The sequence below is a fragment of the Protopterus annectens genome, chromosome 9.part0, assembly GCF_019279795.1.
Source record: "Protopterus annectens isolate FY-2018-M chromosome 9.part0, PAN1.0, whole genome shotgun sequence".
Taxonomy (NCBI): domain Eukaryota; kingdom Metazoa; phylum Chordata; order Ceratodontiformes; family Protopteridae; genus Protopterus; species Protopterus annectens.
The window spans coordinates 214,020,712-214,042,844 of NC_056743.1; the positions used below are offsets into that span (position 1 = coordinate 214,020,712).

At 38.3% G+C, this 22,133-nt stretch overlaps 1 protein-coding gene across 10 annotated transcripts in view; it reads left to right on the forward strand.

The window, feature by feature from the left end:
- Window positions 1-22,133, forward strand: part of PLEKHA7 (pleckstrin homology domain containing A7) — a 2,079,953-nt gene that overhangs the window by 1,689,583 nt on the left and 368,237 nt on the right. For all 10 annotated transcript variants that reach the window (XM_044082761.1, XM_044082762.1, XM_044082767.1 and 7 more), the window contains one exon: window positions 17,981-18,049. In XM_044082761.1, coding sequence (XP_043938696.1) covers window positions 17,981-18,049 — 69 coding nt within the window. The remainder of the gene's footprint in view (window positions 1-17,980; window positions 18,050-22,133) is intronic.

Genomic DNA, 22,133 nt, shown 5'->3' on the forward strand with positions numbered 1-22,133 from the left:
CCAAAGGTCAGTCCACATGTAATGCAGTTTATGTGTATGCTGGTTTCCATTCAAAATAGTAAAAGAAAATTTTATTTAGCTATGTTAGATGAAATTAAGGAATAAGAAAAACAACTATTTTGGTCCATGTTATCAGATAGCAGAAGCTTAAAAGGGATGATTTTTATGTATTCCTTCACTATGTTATTTCATAAAGTGTCAATCACTGACTCATGTTATTCACATAATGTTGCCTTATCCCTGGAGTGGCATGGGGGTGGGGGTGGGGGTCATGCTGATTTCTCCAATCTAAAATAAGAATGCTTCTTTAAGGCATAAATCATACTAAGAATGCAAGTGTTAGCTCATACAGATATTGAATAGCCGCTATAATTTGCCCTAAGTTGTTTGGTCTGCTGCTCAATGTTATTATTTCACAGAATGGGAAAGTGATGACAAGAGGTTTAATGTTAATCTGTACTTTTGAACTGAGTTGGTGTATGCCTTTGTCTTTTCCCGTATCCTCTGTTGTTTAAATGGCTTAGTGCTTTGGTAAGTAAGGCAAATATCAGACGTTACTGTCACTAAAAGTGTCACTACGCAGGAGAGTTAGCCACAGTGGGCAGGATGCAGCATGCAGGTATGGGTGTGAACTCTATAATGACTGAGTGAGCCTCCTTTTAAGTGAGTCTATGTAAATCATAAGTAAACTGTTGGTACTATAAATTGTCAACAACTAACTCAGTTTTAACTCACTAAATCAGCATTTGTAAGAAATAGCACTATGGCACTTTCAACAAGCATTTCTACAGTGGGCGGGGGTGGGGCTACACTTCCGTATGGCATCTCTCTTTGTGTGTGGTATGTAACTCTGAAGTGTCACAACATCAAGCTATTTTAAGTATAGATTGCTTTTCTGTTTTACTCTAACTTACCAGAACTTACCAGACTTCTGAGAAAGTATGTTGGATAACCCTCATTATAAAGGCAAAACAAAGATGACAATAAAATCATTGCTGTCAATCTTAGATTCATCAAATAAAACGAGACCCAGTGAACCACTGCTAATTGTGTATGTGTGTGGCAGTGTAGTTTCAACAATACTCTCAGTTTTGCCCAACTGACCTACTGACATAGGTGTGCATGGTGTCTGCCTGTGCTGTTGATGGTCCAGGATCAGTTAATATCTGGAAAATTAGAAGGCAGCCTGCCAGAGAGGCTTGTATGGCTAACTGCCATCCTGTCTACCTTATGTGTAGGAAATAGGACTGCATCCAGTCGTACCTTTCTCTGGTGCAGAACTGGGAAGCAGTGCAGCAGTCTGATGAGACTGAACCTACAGGGGACCAGCAGAAGTTCATATACATGGGTATGACCACCTTATGACATGGAGTTTTTTGAGCATTTGTGGGAAAAAGATCATGTTTAACAAAAAGCCATGAGAACAGTGAGGATTACATTGTGCAAGAACCCTGATCGTCCTTATGCCTTCCACTTGAGAATAACCCACATCTGACAGCTGTAGGTGGTAATGATAGTGCTGTTACAGTGAATAATCAGGGCAAACAGGAACATTGAGATCCACAGACTGAGAAGCTGAAAAGTAGCACTAGCAGGCAACTGATGGTCAAGCTGCCATGAGAAAGGTGGGTTGTAATAGACTTACTAAAGCAAGCCATAATGTAACATACCTCAGCAGTAAGGAAGCCAATCCCACAGGAGCAAAGCCTATGGAACTGCAAGTAAGAACAACAGGTTCATATCCCAGTATATTCCATAACTGTAGTTTAGCCTACCTGTTCATATTAAACAAAGTAATAACATGGCCTCATTTAATACCAACCTAGACAATTGGAAAGGCACTCATAAATTCTGCTTGGCAGTATCCTGTGTTCCTCCTTGAGATAATGCATAATGTTTAGTGTTTCATATAGACTGATAATGGTCTAATGACTGACTGCTTAGTATCGTCCTGTGAACTTATGAGACTATGTAACTATAAGAACCTTTTTCCCAAATATGCCAATGTAAGACTGAGAACTGCCATTAACCATTTGCTTGTGCAGCATATAGGGCTTAAAGACTGATAGGGAACTACCAGTTCTCTGATGAGGGTGACACCCATGCAATGCATGGCTTGGTAAGTAAATTCCAGTACCTTGTACTTAATTCTGAAGTTTATTTGGAAATACAGTTTCTGTAGGACTGTACCATGGCTCCTGCAAGTAAAATAAGTATGTATTCTGACAATCCAAAAGCAAACACCTTTAATGTAGGACAAAATGTCAACAACCACGTGTTTGCTGCTGCCCTGAGGTAATGTAGTCTGAGAGAGGTTAGGGTATGACATCAAATTCCCCAACACAGGATTATGATGCCGTGTAAATCTTTATAATTAGAAAATCATTTTTCCGATATTTCTGCTGCAAGCATTTTCCAAGTTCTCATTCTTACTTTAAAACAATTTTGTATCTGATGTTGTTTTTTCCATCCTTACATCAATGAATGGGTTTCAGATTGACCTCAGATCTGATTCATCTGCTTTACCAGAATTTAGAATCCATAGCTCAGGCTCCTCCCCTTGTCCATAATCCTACCTGTCCACAATATTACCTCAAATCCCATTTGATGCTCATTTTGGACGGACCCGATTCATTTCCTCAGTATCACCGCAACTGAGCGTGTCTTAGTATTTAGCCTGTTTCCTATTTTCCACCTTTTTCTTCTGTAATAAGTTGGTTCTCAAGAGTCTTCTCCTACCTGGTGAATCCTCTAAGTCATCATCTGCTTCTGAAGTGCCCCTATCTGGGCAAAAGACCTTGGATAAAAAAGGGGGACAAGAGTTTTAATCCTAAAGAAAAAAGCAGAGACAAGTAAGTGATCCACTGACCTCTCTCCTTCATTGACATTGTATTTTGCTCCTTCTACTTCTTTGGAGTCTGATACCTCTGCAATCCAAATTTTTTTCCTTTGCAGAGCTGAGGTTTTCTCCAGAACCAGTCTCCCCTAGACTGCACTCCCCTTTTCTTCAGGAGAGACCCAGGCAGACATTCTCTAGACCTCCATCCACATTTTCATAGTTCATAAGTTTATAAGCATTTACTAGGTTATTGACCACAAGGACCTTTTTAAGCCTAGACATGTATCTCAAATCTCTGACAAGTTCTGGTACCCTTGATAAGTGTAAGCAGGGGCTTGGGAGGTGAAACATTTACATGCAGGGGCCTGGGAAATGAACCATTTACAGGCTGCACATGTCCATTAGAGACATGGGTTCTAAGCCAGGTATGAATTTCCTGTTCTTCATCCAGTTGTCCAAGTTACACGTGAATTGGGTTAGGGAGGAACTCCACTTCACATGGATGGGGAGCCTGTCCCAGAGAAAGAGTAGTCTCTGAGGTACACTGGACATGTTACTTATACCCTGTATTATTTTAATGAGGAACCTCTGTGGGTATTCCAATTGTTGGATATGCCTGGTTAGGTACATTCCAAAGGGGGCATTGTACTCAATGGTAGGTTTCATGAATGCCAAATACAGTGGAACAATAACTTCCTTGGACCTAGATGCCATGCCTTTGTTTATAGGTTGCACAACTTAGAATTATTTCCTTAGTGCTGTAGACATGTATTGATCAAAGGGTAGCTTACTTTTTCTGTGTGTCCCCAAGTCCCTGACTACTGAGTCAGCTCTTAGGAGTGTGTTGTCATTATGATAGTTACCAGGGATAGATAACTTCCCAAATTATATTATCATACATTTCTTGGCATTTAGTTTTAGTCTATGGCTCTGACACCAGTCATTTGTCTGTGTCAGGCCTTCTTGGAGAACATTTGTGTCATTGAGGGAATTCTGTGACCACTCCTAATTTGTGATCATCTGCAAAATTTAGTCAGCCAGACACTGGCCTTGACTTCAAAGAAGTAAATGCAAAAAAGGAGTGACTGGCCTGTTTGTAGAGGAGTTCTTCCTCCTTAAGATCTACCAGAAGTCTCACGGAGGCTGATGTGACATTTCTGCTGCCAAGCCATGTCAGACTCCAAACCAGTTACAAGTGGCGTCCCACAAGGCTCAGTCCTGGGACCTCTCTTGTTCGGTATATATTTCTCGGCGGTACAGGCCAACACGGAAGGACTGTGGCTGACCAAGTTCGCAGATGACTGCAAACTGGGCGCCATAATCAATTCTCCAAGCCGACACAAGCATCCTCCAAAAGGGCCTCATAGAAACAGACAACTGGTGCCAGAGCTATGGCCTCAAGCTAAACGCCAAAAAGTGTATAGTCATCCCCTTTGGCAAAAACAAAGTGCCCACACATTACCACATAGGTGGTAATCCATTAAGTACAGAAGAAGTAATTAGGGACCTGGGGACCCAAGTTGATAGCAATCTCTCATTTGACAACCACATGGCCAAAGTGGTTAGAAAAACATTTTATATAGCCCACCTAATCATGAAGGGATTCACATCTATATCAGGGGAGGTCATCGTGTGTCTTTACTCATCCCTCATCAGGCCCATAATTGAGTACAATGCCCCTTTTGGGATGTACCTTACCAGACACCTGCAGCAACTGGAAAGACCCCAAAAGTACCTCACCAAGAGGATCAAAGGGCTCAAACAGATGCCATATGCTGCCCGGTTAAAGAAACTCCAGCTCTACTCAGTGGCATACCGCCTGCTCAGAGGCGATCTGTGCCTGACGTATAAAGCCATGTCCAACCCGGAATTAATGGACATGCTGCACCTCAGAAAATCCAAATCCCATCGAGCTACGCGCTCGAGAGACTTGAACCTCAGCACTGAAATAAATAGGACATGCTGGAGGGACAGATTCATAACCCAGGGGCTCCCTTCACTCTGGAATAAAATCCCAGTCCAGGTTAGGCAGAGTCCCACACTGACTCTCTTCAAGAGGAATCTTGATGAGTGGATGGGAGATCGTAGGTTTACCCTGGCTATCACTTCTGTGTCACTGTTAGACAGAGGCACAGTATACTAACCTCAAAAAAAGGCATAGCAAAATTAATTTAAAATGGGTGGCGAAAGCCAAACACACTCTGGCTAGGCTTATAAATGCCCTAGGGCAGATAGCCTAGTATGAACCTATGAACCTATGAACATTTTAAAAGTTCTCATTCTTCAAAACAATTTTGTTTTCCAAGTGCATATACCCTTTTGTCTTATCTTTTGCCAAGGCATGCTATTACATAATAGCTACAAGCAGAAAATTAATACTTTGCAGTAGTACTTAGTGATAAGGAATATTAATTCACATTTCTTGTTAGAATTTTCATAACTAGTTATTCCATGCAAAGTGTGTTAATCCACATGTCTTTGTGTACCAGTCTGTCTTTGTCTCTTGGTCTGTGTTCTTGTCCATTAAGCCTTATGTTTGTACTTCTATCTTATAAACTAGTATTGTAGATTGAAGTGTAGTGTCATAAAAATGCTTTGAGTGGGCTTCTGTCATGCATCATCTTTTGCTTGTTTTCCTTTGACAGTACAGGAAATTTTATGGACTGATAAAATAATGTTTTACAAGATGGGTTACTAGCCATGCTTAAAGTCTGATATTTCACAGCTGACTTTACTGTCAAAATTCAACCTTGGAAGACTGCAGCCCAAATGCAGATTATAAAAGTATATCATCTTCGTTAATAGTCAGTTTTCAACAGCAGAGCGTTGAAAAAAAGTATTGCCCATTTTCAGCTTTAGTATTAAGATATGCTTATCTCATAAAGTTTTAGATTTCTACCGTACTTGTGTTTGATTAGTTGAAATCCTTGCTAAATATTCACTATTTTTTGGTGGGATGTAATCCCATTTGCCTTTATTTCTACCACTTTTAAACAAAAAATACAGAAAGGTCTGCATAAAAATTTAACTTTTAAAATTACCAATGATATAACTTAGCATAATCCTACCAAATACTATTATAATCTCTGTCCATCTCAGTAGTTTTTCAAAACCATTTCAAATCAACCTAGAGTTTATCCATTTCAGTTTTTTTGAAAACTGTCACAAATTTTTTTTCATGTCCAAAAATAAGAGAAACTGTGCTGTTACATGGAAATGAAACCAGGCATGTATTATTTAATATACAATGTGTATTTTATGTGGATGACTAAAAGTATCACATCATGTAGGTCTTATTCATTGTCTTGGTGTTGCAAAAGTGTACTTTCCATAATAACTAGATTTTGCATTTTTGTTTGGTACAGATTAGAAATAATGAACCACTGATCGAGATGGTTCACCTTGTCTTACAGAGCTCAGCACAGGGGTCACAGTCCTTTATAAACGTAAGAACGTTTGCCTGAAAAAGTGTGACCATTTCACTGCTTTGAGTGCATTGTGTAAAAACTGCCTAACCATGTGCTGTACTTCTAGAGACTTGTGCATTTTTAGTGTTGTGGCTTTTGTGAGGCTGTGTACATTTTAGCAAAGTTGTATCGTCAGCATTACAACACTCATTGTTGCTTGGAGCTGTACCAGTGAATTGTGTGCTTATATGTTACTTTGTGAAGTATGTAAAATGATAATAGAGAAAACATGAACAATAAATATATTTAGTATTACCAGTGTAGGCAAGCAAAATGATTTGATGGCAGGTATTTTAATTTGTATTACTTTTACTTGGAGCCTACTTTCTTCTTAGTCATGTAGTCCATATTGTTGTACAGAAAGAATTATATGGCTCTCGACAAAAGCAAAAATTAAAAAGTGGAGTCTAAGAATATGCCAAATGAAAAAAATAACCAGCATTAAGGTTAGTTATTTTGTAAAATAAGAGTGCATTAATAAATGGATTGACGACAAAAAAAAAAAAAAACTACTAAACTGGGAGAGTGGGGTTGAAGAGCAAGGTGTTGGCTGCAAGGTGCTAAAACCTGAAGTGTAAAGGATCAATATTTTCAGCCATTTCCTAGTAGTATGCAGTGTGGCATAGTGTTGTGGCAGTTGACATTGCTGCCTCACTGTAGTGGAGGTTACATTGTTACAGGACATCTCATTTAGCAGGGGAGGACATATGTTGGACTTAGCAGCAAGTTTTTGTAACTGTTGGCCTTCATATTTGCTTACTGTGGAAGCAAGATGAATTGAAATCTTCACAGTACCTCTATAAAAAGCCAAATGGAAGTGAAAGATGCAAAATTTTTAATTTTCAAAAGTATTTGGAAGAATTTGGGATATCTATTTGGACACTGAAAAATGTAATAGACCAGTGTGTTGAAGCCATGCAATTCAGCTTACATATAATTCATTAGCTGCTCTTCTTGGTTCTTACATAATTCATAGCTTCACTAGTGGCCATCTTCCCTGTTGATATTTGGGAGCATCCATTGACTTTTCTATGTAGAAAATGACTGTTAGAGCAATAGGGAGTATTTCCAGTCACTGCAGAAAGGTGATTGGGTATTTAGGGTTCATTCAGGAAAGTCCTGGTCACTAGTTAAGGGTGCTGGAGACTTTCCAGATTGATTTATAAATGTCTTAATACATGTAATACCAGATCATTTCAGTACCAAACTTTTTTTTTCAGCATGCTTTTTCTACCACGATCATTGATTCATTTATTCCTTCCTTCTCTGTTTCTTTCCCTATTAATATCAGAACCATTCCTTTTCTTTGTCAAGCTATTATTCTTAATGGAGCTAGCTGTGTATCTTCATACCTCTTATTATCATGAAGTGATTTTTTTTAAATAAAACTTCATGTATGCTATTCCTTTACTTCCTTTGAATTCTACTTCCTATCACCCCCCCCCCCCTATTTATAATGCAATATTGTATGCCTGTTGCGTATTACTTACATTAATTTATTTTTCTGGTCCCATCTCATTTGTCATCTTTCTTCTGTTGTGACCATGATCCCACTACATTTTCATAGTATCAATGTTGTCCAGCTTCGTAAGAGCTGTTTTTATTCTCTTTTTTTTCTGCCATTTTCCCATCAAAACAAAGCTATTAATTTTCTTCTTTCCAACCTTATTAAGCATAATTTCATGACTTCTTGGGAGTTTGTTATTTTATTTTGTTTGCATTTTGATTACCATGTTACTCCAGCTGGAATGAACCATTTCTCAACAGAGCTTGGGAGAGAAGTACTAGAGTTTTATAAATTAAAGCACATCATTTATATAATTGGAATGGAGATATTAAATAACAACACTGAAATAAACTGAGGTTATATCAATTATGTATATTTCATGGCCTGGAAAGAAAATGATCATTGCCTCATATATTTAGCCTATGTTGTTTCAGAAAAAAAAGTATAATCTGTAACTATTTAACCATTTTTTTATGTGTAAACTAATAAATTATCTTGTACCCTTGCAAACCTTTTACACAACCTCCCATGCTTTATCATTCTCCTCTGTGCATTCATGGCTAAGTCACTCATAACTGCTGTTAAACCCCTCAAAGAAAACAATGTAATGCTTTTTATTCCCAAACAGTTGCTTACACTAAAGGCATCTTTCATCTTAATTTCCTCTAGCAACACCAGAATTGAACAAGTAACCCAGCAGCTAAAACTAGACCCCCCACATATCACAAGCTGTCAAAAAATAAAAACTTGGATCCCTATGCAGATCTAAAACATACTTCACTGACCCAGCCAGAAAATGTATAGCCACCACTTTTCTACTGCCATCTATCTTATATGCCAATATATTTGTATTAGCTTTCACCTCAGACTGTTAAAAAAATGCAGCAATGTTACAAAAAAAAAAAAAAGAAAGAAAAAGAAAAATTTGCCATCAACCTGCACTTTAGTGGACACCAAGTTCTGGTTCTCAGAGAGCTAAACTGGTTAGAACTCCCACACTGTGTAACACACACTCAACTTACAACAGTACATAGACTTCTCCATAAGTCCAAAAATGGCCCATCCCTAAACAACATAATTCAGCCATACAATCCAAATTGGGCTTTACATTCTAGAGGTAAATAGCTTCTCTCTATCACCAAAGCACACAATTGTAAAAGAAATATGTTGTAGTCAACTAATACTGCCAAGGCCTGGAACCACATCCCATTAACACTGAAATCAGTGCAAGAGCTTTTCTAAAAGAGAGTCTCATGTGATAGACGAATGTCTCTGCTTCTGTATTCCCACAGGGTGACTCATAACTTACATCTACTTTATTTTCTACAGACTGGCTTCACCATTAATCTAACTCTGTGTACATAGCTCACAACTTAACCTACTCCGAACCGCAGATGCTACCACCCCTCACTCTCTCCCAGTGTCCTTTTCATTCTTGTGTAGCTCTTCCTAAAGTCAGTTCAGTACCTCCACCCACCCCCACAACACTGCCAGTCAGAAGCATGGCTGTCTCAACCAGCACCGTGTGCTGGCACCACAGACTAGTGCCTTACCCACTCAGCTCTTTGAGTGAAGAGCAAAACAAAAAATCCACTCCATCTCCTAGCACATCAGTTGGGTTGCCAGATATACAACGTAGCCAATCGGGGCCCATTTCTGTGTCCTGCCCCAACCCTCCTTCCTCTCATTTTAGTAAAAAAAAAAAATATATATATATATATATATATATATATATATATATATATATATATATATATATACATATATAAATAAAATAAAAAACAACAACAACAAAAAAAAAAATATCTTTTTTCTTTTAAACTGTAGCAAATTAACGTATTAGAAATGTAGCCAGTAGCTGCTACAGTCTATAACCTGCACAGAGTGCTACAGCACTTAGGTCTTAGTTAAAAAAATGAAATCTTTTCTCATAAACTGTAACAAACTGCTTGCTACAAATGTTAGGATCAGCTGATCACACCCTGCAACACATTTACTCCCAGGGCAATTGCCTGTTTTGCCTCACCCTAGCTACACTACAGCTACAAATACTACATCTCTTCTTATATCTTGCCCTACAAACTCTTCCTAATCACTCTCGTTCTGCCTTCATGCCTCTTTCACATCCACTCTTTCTCCTATCCCCCATTCTGCCTGCATTCCTGTTACTGTCCTTCCCGTTCCATAACACGTACTTTTTATTTTATTTAACATTTGTTGACCGGGAATGTCCGACTAGGTTCCACAGATCCTGTTTTCAACGGAGGCCTGGGGAGAAATGCTCCAGAAGCATGTCTTTAGAACTTGCTACTTGCTACTCTCCAGCTCACCTGTATATTTTCCAAGATTCTGCAGTCATAATCTCTTTGTTACAAGGCATTCTGTACCTTTAATAAATAGAGTTCCCTTATTTTGCTGCAAATCCACCATTCTACAGTCACAATCTGTTCATTACAAGGCACTCTGCACCTTTACTACAGAGAGCTCCCTTGTTACGCTATGTATTTCCTGTCTTCATCCTCTCTCTTTTTCACAGAATCTCTCTTGGACACATCAGACAAAGCACAATGCCTACTGTCTTGTTCTCTCAAGACTGGGGCTCTAAATACTAACCACCAAAATAATGCCTCTTTACAGGACTGTCATAATGTTTTTTTTTTACCAGAAATGCATGTTTCTTTTACCCTTGATGCTTTCTTTTTCTCTCCCTGCCACAACACTGAAAGGAAAGGAGTCCATACTACAACTGGCTTAAACTCATAAGGTCACCCTGTAAATAAGATATATGATGGTATATATTTTGTGATATGCTTTGTAAATAAACAGACACTGCTTAAATATTCATGTATTCTGAACATTTATGCACACTGTTTAAAGTATCATGTACTCTGTAAATACCTGTATATTATTTGTACACTATCATTCTTTGTTATCTTGGTAATTTCTGTAAAAAAATCCAAGGAACTTTTCTCCCTGGGCCTACAGTGAGGTTTAGCTTAAGCACGTTGGATTTTCCTGGTCAACAAAGGCAAAATAAATAAATAAGTAAACAAAATCAGAGGGTACATAATGATACTTGCCTTTCTATCCAAGCAGTTAGCCATTTTCTAAGCTGATTTTTCTGGTAAGGGCCACAGTTGTAGAAAGCTAAACAGAATATGTTAGACTTTCTTTATCCCAGCAACATTAAACAGCTCTTCAAATGGGATACCCAGATGTTTGTCTTTTTATTTTTTTACTAAAACAAGTGTTACCTCATGAACATGTGCTGGGTCTGCCCCAGGACCTGCTCCTAATGTAACACACCTGCTGTACTTTCCACAAGATGCACTGAGGAGAATCCTTACTATGTACTCCAAAGAGCATCTCTGCTGACTCCTCGCAAGCGAGAGAAGCAGAAGCTGTACTCTGAGATCCTGCCATCTTGTCATGCTCCTCAGTATGTCATGGAGTGTGATCCCAGAAGTCTGTTAAAGTATCTCATTTCTGTTGCTCATATCCAGGAGCTCATCCTTTCAGTCACTGCTCAAGGCTCATGAGTTTAGGTGAGGGTGACAGCAGAGACACAGACTGACAAGCAAATTCAGACTTTCATCTTGTGAGTCAGCTCTCACATCACCAGCACAGTCCAGTACAATACATGTATGACCCATCCACAGGCCAGTCTCCTGATCGCTGCAAACTTCATTCAAGAGTGAGATCCAGAAGCACTTAAAATCCTTAACTTGGGGTAGCTATTGTCCCCACATGCATACAGCAGTCCACTCTTTTCTGGGAGAGACACATTACTTATGATTGAAGGTTGCAGATTTTTTTACTGAAATGTTTCAAACTTATTAGTCAACTGTCCCAGTGCATACTGGAGGTCACAGCCATTTCCAGTAGGAAAATATTACCTGTACAGAGCAAAGATCCTGTCCAAATGTCACTAAGCCTTTAAAACATGCTCATGAAAATTATGAACATGATGTCTGTTGTAATATAGCCACGATGGAATGTACATTGCTTCTCCAAAGTCAAGAGTTCATCTGTCACACACTAATGCTGTTTTTTCCAGAGAGGCTGTGAAGTTTGAGCACTCTGTAATTGAAAAACTCCATGCTGTCCTCATTTTTGAAAATGGAAACAACCACTCAGATCCAGATGTATTCTCTTAGTGTTTCCCACAACATAGAAAAGTAATTTTAAGCACAACACCCTAATACCATTGAGCACCTTCATCTTTTCCAGATGGATCTCATCTGCCGTGTCATTGTGGAATACTTTAAATACCACTGTGATCTCATTTACAGACATGGACTTAGCCCTGCTCATTGTTTCTTGCATTGCCCCCTCAAATGAAGGCATGTACTTTTGAGTCCATGAGTTATTTAGTTGTGGTGTTCTTTCCATCTAGTAAAAAATGTCCCCAGTTGAGGTCAGTGTTTCTACACCCTTGCTGGGAACTGCTTCGACAATGATGCCCCCCCCCCCCCACCAAATCGAGCATGGTTTGCCAGAATCTTTATGAAGTCATTCTGCATACCCTTACCAAACCGTTTCCATACTCTTCCTTCACTATGGTGAGCACGGTATATGCTGCCCTTCTGGTGTGTACGTAGGTGGTAATCTAATCTATAGACACCATCACCTATTAGCACTGCATGGAATACTTCTTTCTTTAACCTGATGAGTCCCCTCACTGTGGGTGCCCATTACCAGATCTTTGTATAGTCAGCATGCCAAGCCCTATTAACACCTCCTTGCTGCTTCCTTAGCTACTGGGGTTTCAAACAGTGACAATTCAGACTTCATGCCCTTGACATCTCTCAGCTTTATTTCTCCAGATCTTTTGGCCTTCTAATACTGTAACAAGAATGCACCCCATTCCTAAGTCATGTTACAGTTAGTGTTCATGAAAATAGTGTTGTTTCAGAGTTTGATGTTAACCAAGAGTGCTTTTCTGAGCTCCTGCAATGAGTCTAGAATTACATCCTTCTGTAAATTCATTCACGGTTAACCAATATTGATAGTGTGTCTAAATACAACTATAAAGAAAAGACTTTATACTTAAATATGCTACCAATACATGTCTCTTCCTGTAATTCATTCAAGGTTGCAAGTACTGGTAGCATGTCTAAGTATGACTACAAATTATTTTTTTATTAGATCCATTGCTCCTACTACTATTGGAACTGCCTCGGTAACGTTTGTCCACATTTCTCTCGTTTCTGCCCGCAAATCCTAATATTTTATGACTCTGTGTCTCTTTATACATAAAATATTCTAATCACTGGGTGCTGCAGGTTCAATGATCAATTCTACTTTTATCTTTTTTGCATGGACTACTGTCTGGTTTTCTCGCATCTATTTTTTGAACTGTTGGTAACAGGTAATCCAATGTGATACACAATGATTTTCAGCTACTTCTATATTGTAGTGTTTGCATAATCCACAGTGCAACAGTCATGCCACATTATTGTGCCTTTCAGTTTACAGGCCCTTGGCCATGAGTATGTTACACCCAACAACAAGATATGCAACTATTTTCAGTTATTTTTTTTACAGAGCCTACACTTGTCTGCTTCTCCTACCTTTTCAAAGGATTTTGTAAACCAAAGTTCACTAACCTGGTCTTCTATTATTAACTTCATCTTTTGGTTTCATTTCACATCTCTTTAACCATTTATGCGTCAAATCTTCATCAACATGAGGTTGTTCTGGGAGATCTCTGTACTTGCAAATATATTTATGGCTTTCCACTTTTCTTTCCTTCTCATCTGATCCCTCTCATTATGTTCTTTGTTTTGTTTTTGGCACATTCAGTTGCTGTCTGATTTTTGTCTACTTCTGGTTTTATTTCCATTCTTCCTTGACACTGAAATGCTTCTGCTAAACTAAGCAAATATATCATTTTAGATGACTTTTCTTCATGTTTTAAAACTTTCACTGTGTTTGGATTTGAGGAGGTCAATTAGATATGCAGTCCCATGATTGCAGATCTATACATATAATTGATGTCAAGGAGGCTCATACCTCCTTCAGAATGAGGAGTGTATAATCTGGTATACATTGATTTTTATATGTCATTTGTAAGCATGAAGCATGTTTCTTGTTTTGATGCCCCATCAATCCAATATTTTTGGAGGCAGTTGATTACTGTATGTTAGGAGCAAATTGATTTATAGCTTGAACTTTATTCCCAGATGTGAAGGTCAGTTTTCAGTATTAGTTTTAGTGTTCTGAAATATTCCTTTCTGAGCTTTATTTTTATTCTTTCATGTTTTTATTTGATCCTTCATCTATTCCCAAATATTTATACACTTCCTCCTACTCAAGTTTCTTTATATCATATTCTTGAACCAAGTTGATATTTTCTTGGTGCTGAATCTTTCCTGTTTTTAATCTTGTTTTTGCAGATTTATCAAAACCAAATGTCATTTGTATATCATCTGAAAAAGTTTTAAATTGTAGTAATGCTTTCAACTCCTCATCTGATGAACTGTACAGATTTAAGTCAACCACAAAAAGTAGATGAGAAATCTTTAAAAAAAAAAAGATTTTTTTGGAGCCAAATTGTAAGCATAGTGTAATCTCATAAACAGCTTAATGGGCTTAAGGGCAAGAACAAAACAGCAGCAGTGACAAAGCATCACCCTGGAATACCCCCCTTTGAATTTTTATCCCTGAGTTAATAATTTGTCCTTTGTCATGGCTCAGCTACAGAGTGGTTTGCAACTGCTTCATGGTCACTGCAATGTAATTGATCAATGTAGGATCCACCTTATACATCTGTAAACATTCCTTTATCCATGAATGTGGGATGCTGTCAGATGATTTTTTTGTATTCTATCCATGGTATTCTTAAATTCTTCCTATTTTAACAATTCTCAACCCCCCCCCCTTTTTTTACAATTCTCTATTAAGCTTATTTAACAGCAAATGATTATGTGTTCCATATGAATTACTTTTGCTACCCTTTTGTAGTATTGCCATAATTATTTTTTCTAAAGTACTATAAACTCTGTCTGCATCAGTTCCAGTATGTGGTTTGTATATTGTTGGAAGTACTAGGATGGCTTGCTTATTAGAGTAGTTGCACAGTAATATATTGTATTTATTTCTGTTATATCACATGAATTTCTCTTAAGAGTACCGATTACTGTGTTTATCTGTTTTATCAGACAGAGAGGTGGGAGTCTGAAAGCCTTAATTTAAGCTTCTGCAAGTTACTCCTTTATAACTGCTGTCAACAAAAATGCTTTTCACCAGAGTACCTTTTCTTTACCACCTTGTGCCTGTTTGACTGACTATTGGTTCCTCTTCTTTTACTGTTAAAAAACAGTTCTGAAAAAAGGATTCAGATTTGAATGACTTTACTGAATTAAGTGCTTTCATCTCAACATCTGTGAATAATGCCGTATTTTGTAAACCAGTTTATGTAACAAATTAATTTTAAAAATGTTATTTCTTTAATACTGAAGTAATCAGATTAAGCTGTAAAGGTGATCTGGATAAATGTATGCTTCATTATAAATAAATCTGTTGCCAGATTAAATTGTGTACCAACCATAAACCAGGGCTAAATAAAACTGTTAGCAAAAATGTGTTCTGAAAAAATGAGATGAGGAAGGCTGTTTCATGGTATTATGAGTTTTTCTTACTCAAGTGTTTGTTGATATGCTTGTAATTGTTCTAAGGAAGTGTCAGATTGTTGAAAGTCCTTAAAAGTTCAATAAAGTCAGTCTAGTATGAATCCTTAATTTTTCAGAGATTTGTAGTAGCATTGTCAGTTTATTTCTCCCGTTTTCTTTGGTCCTATATCTTTACCGTTCAGTGCATTTGTTCCTCCAGAAGTATTTGCACTGAACTCTCAGGGCAAGTTCATCAGGCCCCTCACCCCATTATATACCAGCAGTCCTATGGTTTATTCTTTCTTGCCATCAAGCCCACTGGCGCCTCAGTTCCGGATGAAGGTTAGGTCCATTCCCTCACTATGGCAAGGGTCATGTGACCCATTCACTCCATTGATTCAAAGCTGTCAAGCTCTATTCCCCCCAAGGGGCAACCATTGGGTATTAAGGAGTAGGCCAGTCAGTTGGTCAGGAAAATCAAGCCTACCACAGTCAGGAATGATTGTATAAGGCGTTATTCACAGATGTTGAGATGAAAGCAAGCCTACCACAACCCCGGCAAGCTTCACTGTCACTGCCTCTCAAAGCATGTGTATGTGCATTATTGTGCATGAAGTCTCTAGATTTTGCAGTATGATCTGCTTATACCTATCTTTCCTCCACATAGTCCCACTGGTGCCCATGCCACTAATAAAACAGGTAGTGTGGATCATAGCTAGGGCTGCTCCCAGCTACACCATAAGGCTGTGTGCTTCAACAGACTATGAGTACCGTAAAGTAAGGCTTCTGAACCCCATCTCAGGAATTACTTTGTGTAGAATTTATCCCTTTTTTCAGATCTGTTGCCTTGTCATAGCTTTATTTTCATGCTTCATTAGAACTGTTTTTCATCAGTTTAGCTATAGGCACCATAAAATCATTTTGCACTGACATTTAAGAGGCAATTATTGCAACTGTTGTCATGCTGGAGATGGGTACTGTCAGTGGCTATATGGTCATCACTTCTTACCTTTAAAGAAAATCTGCTTATACTTTACAGAAAAACTGCCCAACAAATGTATGACATGGGTATTTTAGGTGTACAACAAAATGCAACCATACAGCATACATTGCCTTTAACTTTTGACATGCAAAAACTTCAGTTGTTTTAACCCTAAGGTGGAGCACCTTCATGGAGGCTGAAACCAAATGAGAGAAAAGCAAGAATCTGTTGTCTCCAAGCTTATCTATTTATGTATACACTTGTGACATTCTAAGAGTATTTCTATGGAGAAACATCACATTCTAAGGGTGTTTCTGTGTAGCACCATGGTATTCAAATAGTGTTTCAGTGTAGAACCATAATATTCTAAGTAATGGAACCATGACCTTCTAACAGTATTTATGAAGAACCATGGCATTCTAAAAGTGTTTATGTGTAAAACAATGATATTCTGTGTTTCTGTCTAAAACCACGACATTCTAACAGTGATTCTGTTAATAACCATTACATTCTAAGAGTTTCTTTGTGAAATCATGATATTCTATAACAATAACCGATGACATCGGTGTGGTCAATTGAAGATTTACCCATGGTTGGTATGGTTTAATTATGAGGGTGAAGCCTGAGTGATTAAATAAAGCCAACTATGAGTAATTCTTCAATGTACCACACCACAGAGTCGGTTATTGCTATTATACAATGATATTAATTAAGAAAAAAAATTACTTTTTTAAATAATTTCTTTGTATAATGTCTCCGTGGTGCCCTTCCGCATTTTTCCTGCATCCTGGGGCTTTTCTGATGTACTGAGCATGCGTATTTCAGTTGTGTTCCCACACTTACGCAGTATATCAGTGCTGTGCAGTGCAAAGGAAGCAACAGAGGAATGAAGATCTCAGTTTCTCCGTTGCTTTTTTTTTTTTTTTTTTTTAATTTAAAAGAAAAAAGAAACCGGGAGACTTTTAATGTTTGGAAGAATCAGGACAGAGAAAATAAAAGGATAATTAGGTATGTTTCTTTAGTTTTGCAGAATGTACATGATTACCCTCTTATTTTTCTCTGCGCCATCTCCCTCATTTGTTTCAGATTTTCGGTTTTGCAAATTTATTTGAAAAAAAAAGAAAGGTAAAAATTTTATGAGCTATACTAATGGAAAAAAGTCCGGGTGACTGGACCCTTTTCCACTGGTATATTCTCGGATTTGCAACACGCACGCTGGTTGAGGTTACCAATCAGCATGTTCATTTTTGAATATTACTGGCCAGTCATTGTATAATAACAGTGTTTTTATATAGAACAGTGGCATATTAGTGAAGTATCTGTGGTCTGATCCATGGTTCCTTGGTAAAAGATTTCATAGGACTAAAAAAATCTTGGGAATAGAATGTTTGCAGTGTCAGTGGCTTGTTAATATGCCTGCTTCTTAGATGGAAGATCAGGTGTTTTGACTACATGATTCCAGTAAGAGACATCTTTAATTAAATGTTTGGCTTTGTAGGCATACAAGGGGAATGCATTTTATGATCAAGTTGCCACAGGTAACAAAAACATGTTTTTGTTTTCCTTTATTAGGTCTCAGGAAGTGATGCAGCCTCAGAACGGAAAACAAAACCAGTCAAAGTTGCAGAAAGTGATGTTGATGTAAGTACAGCATGTTTTTGTAATAGTCTATAACAGAAGTATTCTTAACTACAAATACGTATCCACCAAGAAACTTTCATTTCTGGTGTCGCAAGGGTGTTGCCAAGAGTAGTATTATATGCTGTATTCTATGCAGCATAAAGGTGGAAGATTTAAAAAACTATTCAATTTTCTACATTTTTGAATTGTATAACATCTTTGAAGTTTGGTTGCCTGTTTATAACACAGCTTAAACAGGTTAATTTCCACCAGTTTCTTCTTGATATATCAACACAGCACTTAACTTATACAGACTTTCTGTAATTTTTTTTAATTTCTTAACTATGTAACTCACTCGGCACAACTGCCTGTGTTTACAGATGACCCAGGAATGCTGTCAGGTTAACTGACCTACTCAAAATTACAAAGTAGTCAAATGCAAGATTGCAAGATGAGGCTAGTTAGTAGTTTATCACTGCTGTCATCTTCACTAAACTGCTTTACATACATTCTGTTGCTTAAACGGTGTCATTCCTGGATTGACTGCATGCCATGAAAAACTCTTCTAGAAATCTGTGTTATAAATTTGGTGCTGTATATGACAGTCCTCTTTTCCTGTATCAGCATGGATAACTGCCTTCTTCTCTATGGGTGGTCAGAATGTGGGCCTTATCAGGGTTGCAGGAAAATGAGAGCTGCTGGTTTAATGAAGCCTAAAGCTTATCTTGTAGACAGGGAAATAGATAGGCTTGTTTGGTTAGGTAACTACTATCCATCATCAGAATATGTTCTATGTTTTGTACATACACACAGCACACCAATACACTTTTTTCTTTCTTTTTTTTTTGTATTTTTGTATTCTTTTGTTTGCAATGTCCCATGTCATCACATCATTTTCATTGCAGACCCATCCTATTTCAGTTTGGATGAGATCTTTGGAAATGGAAACATGGTAGGACTGTCCCACCAATGTACACACATAGTGGGAGGAAGTCAGAGTCTGATCCTGTTTTTTAACATGTAGTATGAAGTTGTGCATAGGCCTATAGTTTTTTTCTTTCTTGACAGGTATCATTCCTATTTTCAGAGATGACTGAATTAATCATAGAAGGGGTTCTTGGTATAGGTTAAATGAGAAAGGGAAGGGAAGCTCTACCCTGTGGTTGCTGCATGATGTATTTTTCTTTAATTTTATAAACTGTACTTTCTAGTCAATATAGATGCCCATTTTTGATGTAATTCTAAAGCCTTTTGTGCAGTTCAGGCTTGCATTTTACATTAAGGTACTTATAAAAACCTGGCTTTCATAATAGAAAATAAATGTTTTCTGCACCTGTATGTCCCTGTCTGTTAATGTCCCGCAGATAATCTTCTCATTATGTGAGTAATTCATTTCCGTCAACCATTGTAAATCAGATGTTTGAAAGTGCATGTTAGAGCAGAGCCATAGCTCACTCAACTGGTGTATGCTGGTGCTTCCCATTCTGCAAGCCCTCAACACTAAGTCGAGGAGAGAGAAAAAAATTACTGATTGGTCTCCAGTCCGGTACTCCTCCCTCCAAAAACATCTGTCATGCTCCCTAAGAGCTTCTGACCAGAGTGGCTGCTCCCTTTGCCCCATCATAGCTACACCTCTGTGTTCCAGTTGATCATTCTGCTGTCTTTCTCTCCTATCTTTGTGGTTATTTCATATTTATTCAGAACATTTCCTTGAATTATATTTTAGGGAGCAAAAGTCTCTGAAGGGAATTTGTTTTTTCATAAGTTCATAGGTATGTACTAGACTAAGGACCACTAGGGTCTTTTTAAGCCTAGCCATGCATCCCAAATCTCTGACAAGTTCTGGTACCCTAGATAAGTCTAAGCAGGGGCTTGGGAGATGAAACAATTTCAGGCAGCAGTATGGGAGATGAACCATTTACAGGCCAACTGTGTCCAGTATATATAGGTGCCAAACCAGGGATGAATTTCCCGTTCCTCATCCAGTTGTCCAAGTTAAACTTTAATTGGGTTAGGGAAGAACTCTGCTTCACATAGATGGGGAGCCTGTTCCAGAGAAAGGGTAGCCTCTGGGATGTATATCTGCCTCTCTAGCTGGTCCTGTTTATATCACAAACAGCGGGTAATTCTGTTGCTGTTTGTTTTGTGGATATGCAGGAGGTCCATCAGGGTAGGGTCTAACACTTGACTGCATGGCATAGATCTCTCCTCAACAGCCTGTACAAAACAGAATACAGAGACAGGAATTTGAGGCAGTTTGGAATCTCTGTGGATGTTCCAGTTGTTGGTTGTGCTTGGTGAGATACATACCAAAGGGAGCATTGTACTCAATGACAGGTCTGATGAATGCTGAATATTGTGGAACAATGACTTCCTTGGACCTAGATGCCATAACTTTGTTTATAAGTTGCACAACATAATAAGGTTTCCTCACTACTGAAGACTTGTGATGGTCAAAAGCTAGATTGCTCTTTTCATGTGTCCCCAAGTCCCTGACTGCTGGGTCAACTATAAGGGGTGTATTGTCAATATGATAGTTAGCAGGGATGGATGACTTCCTAAAGGGTACTGTTATGTATTTCTTGGCATTTAGTTTTAGTCAATGACTCTGACACAGGTTATTTGTCGGTGTCTGCCCTTTCTGGAGAACGTTAGTATCATGGGGATTCTGTGACTGCTCCTAATTGCAATTGTCTACAGACCTGGTCAGCCAGAGGCCCTTGATACTGGCTTTGATGTCAAAGAAGTAAACGCCAAAAAGGAGAGGTCCCAGGACCAATCTCTGAAGGACTGCACTTGTGATGGGCCTCTGTGTAGAGATCGACTCCTCAGTTCTAACTTCCTTGGTCTTGTCTGTGAAACAGCTGGCTATCCATTGGGTGATATAAAGGTTTATACCAAATCTACTGAGTTTTTCAACAGTGCACAAGTGAGGTATTGTGTCAAATGCCTTTGCCATGTAAGATAGGCAGTGTGAACCATTTTGCCCTTATCCATTGCTTCAATGACCTCAAAGGTTGAGGAGGCATGACCTGCCCTTGATGAAACAAAATTGGGGTGGATCTAGTGTCTGGAGGTTTCTTATGTTATTATTGATCATTTCAGTGGTAATTCTTTCCATGGATTTGCATATGAGAGCAGTGAAACTTGTGTGTCTGTAGATGATCTTCCTTTGTGCAGAGGGATGATTGTTGTTGTTCTCCATTCGTGGTGCCTGAAGCATGCTTGGAGGCTATGGTTAAATAGTGATTCCAGAGGTCCTGATAGGTAATGTTTCATTCTATTCACAATGCATCCTGGACATACCTCTCAAACTTTTAGCACAAGAAATCTGAAGAAAGCCTAAAATAATGAGGGACAAAGGCCCAAAAATAGGGACAATTTTTAAATGTTGCTCTTATAAGCTTAGAAGTTGCTAGAGTCATAGGATTTGTATTAGGATGCATTTCTTTGAAGGATATAAAGTGTGAAACTCAAATGTATGTCATTATTAAGTGACTTCAGTCCTCACTGATTTGCCAGAAACAGCAGATGAAAAATATGAGGAAAAAATCTAGACAATTGAGAGATATGATTCTGGGATATATTGTCTAGCCCCATTGATGCAGTGTTCTTGGCCTTAGATAGAGCACTAAGGGCCTGTTCCCTAGTGGTAGTAGGGGGAGTTATATTTGATGGTATTTCCTTTTATAAAAATTTATATTGGACAGGGGAGACTACTTTTTAGCCAGGAGAATTTGTTCCCATACATTTTATCCCTTAATATTCATACAGCTAAAGATTATTCCAGACTACTGCATCTTGGAGAGAAAAACAGCATTTTTTTTTGGGTCTAAATCATATGAGTGAATCGTGCAAATTGCCAACGCTCATAATATCGAATGTACCGGACCTCGAAGTGCTTTGTCTGAGATTGCGGTACAGTGAAGAATGGGATATTTGCCCTTTCCTCACTGTGGCGAGATCTCAGAGTTGGAATATATATTTAGCAGGGGGGGGGGGTGCAGCCCCCCACATTAGGAAGTTCGAGATCTGGTAAGTTCGATATTATGAGGGTTCTCAATTTGTGTGATTCACTCATATGATTTAGACCCCATTTTTTTCT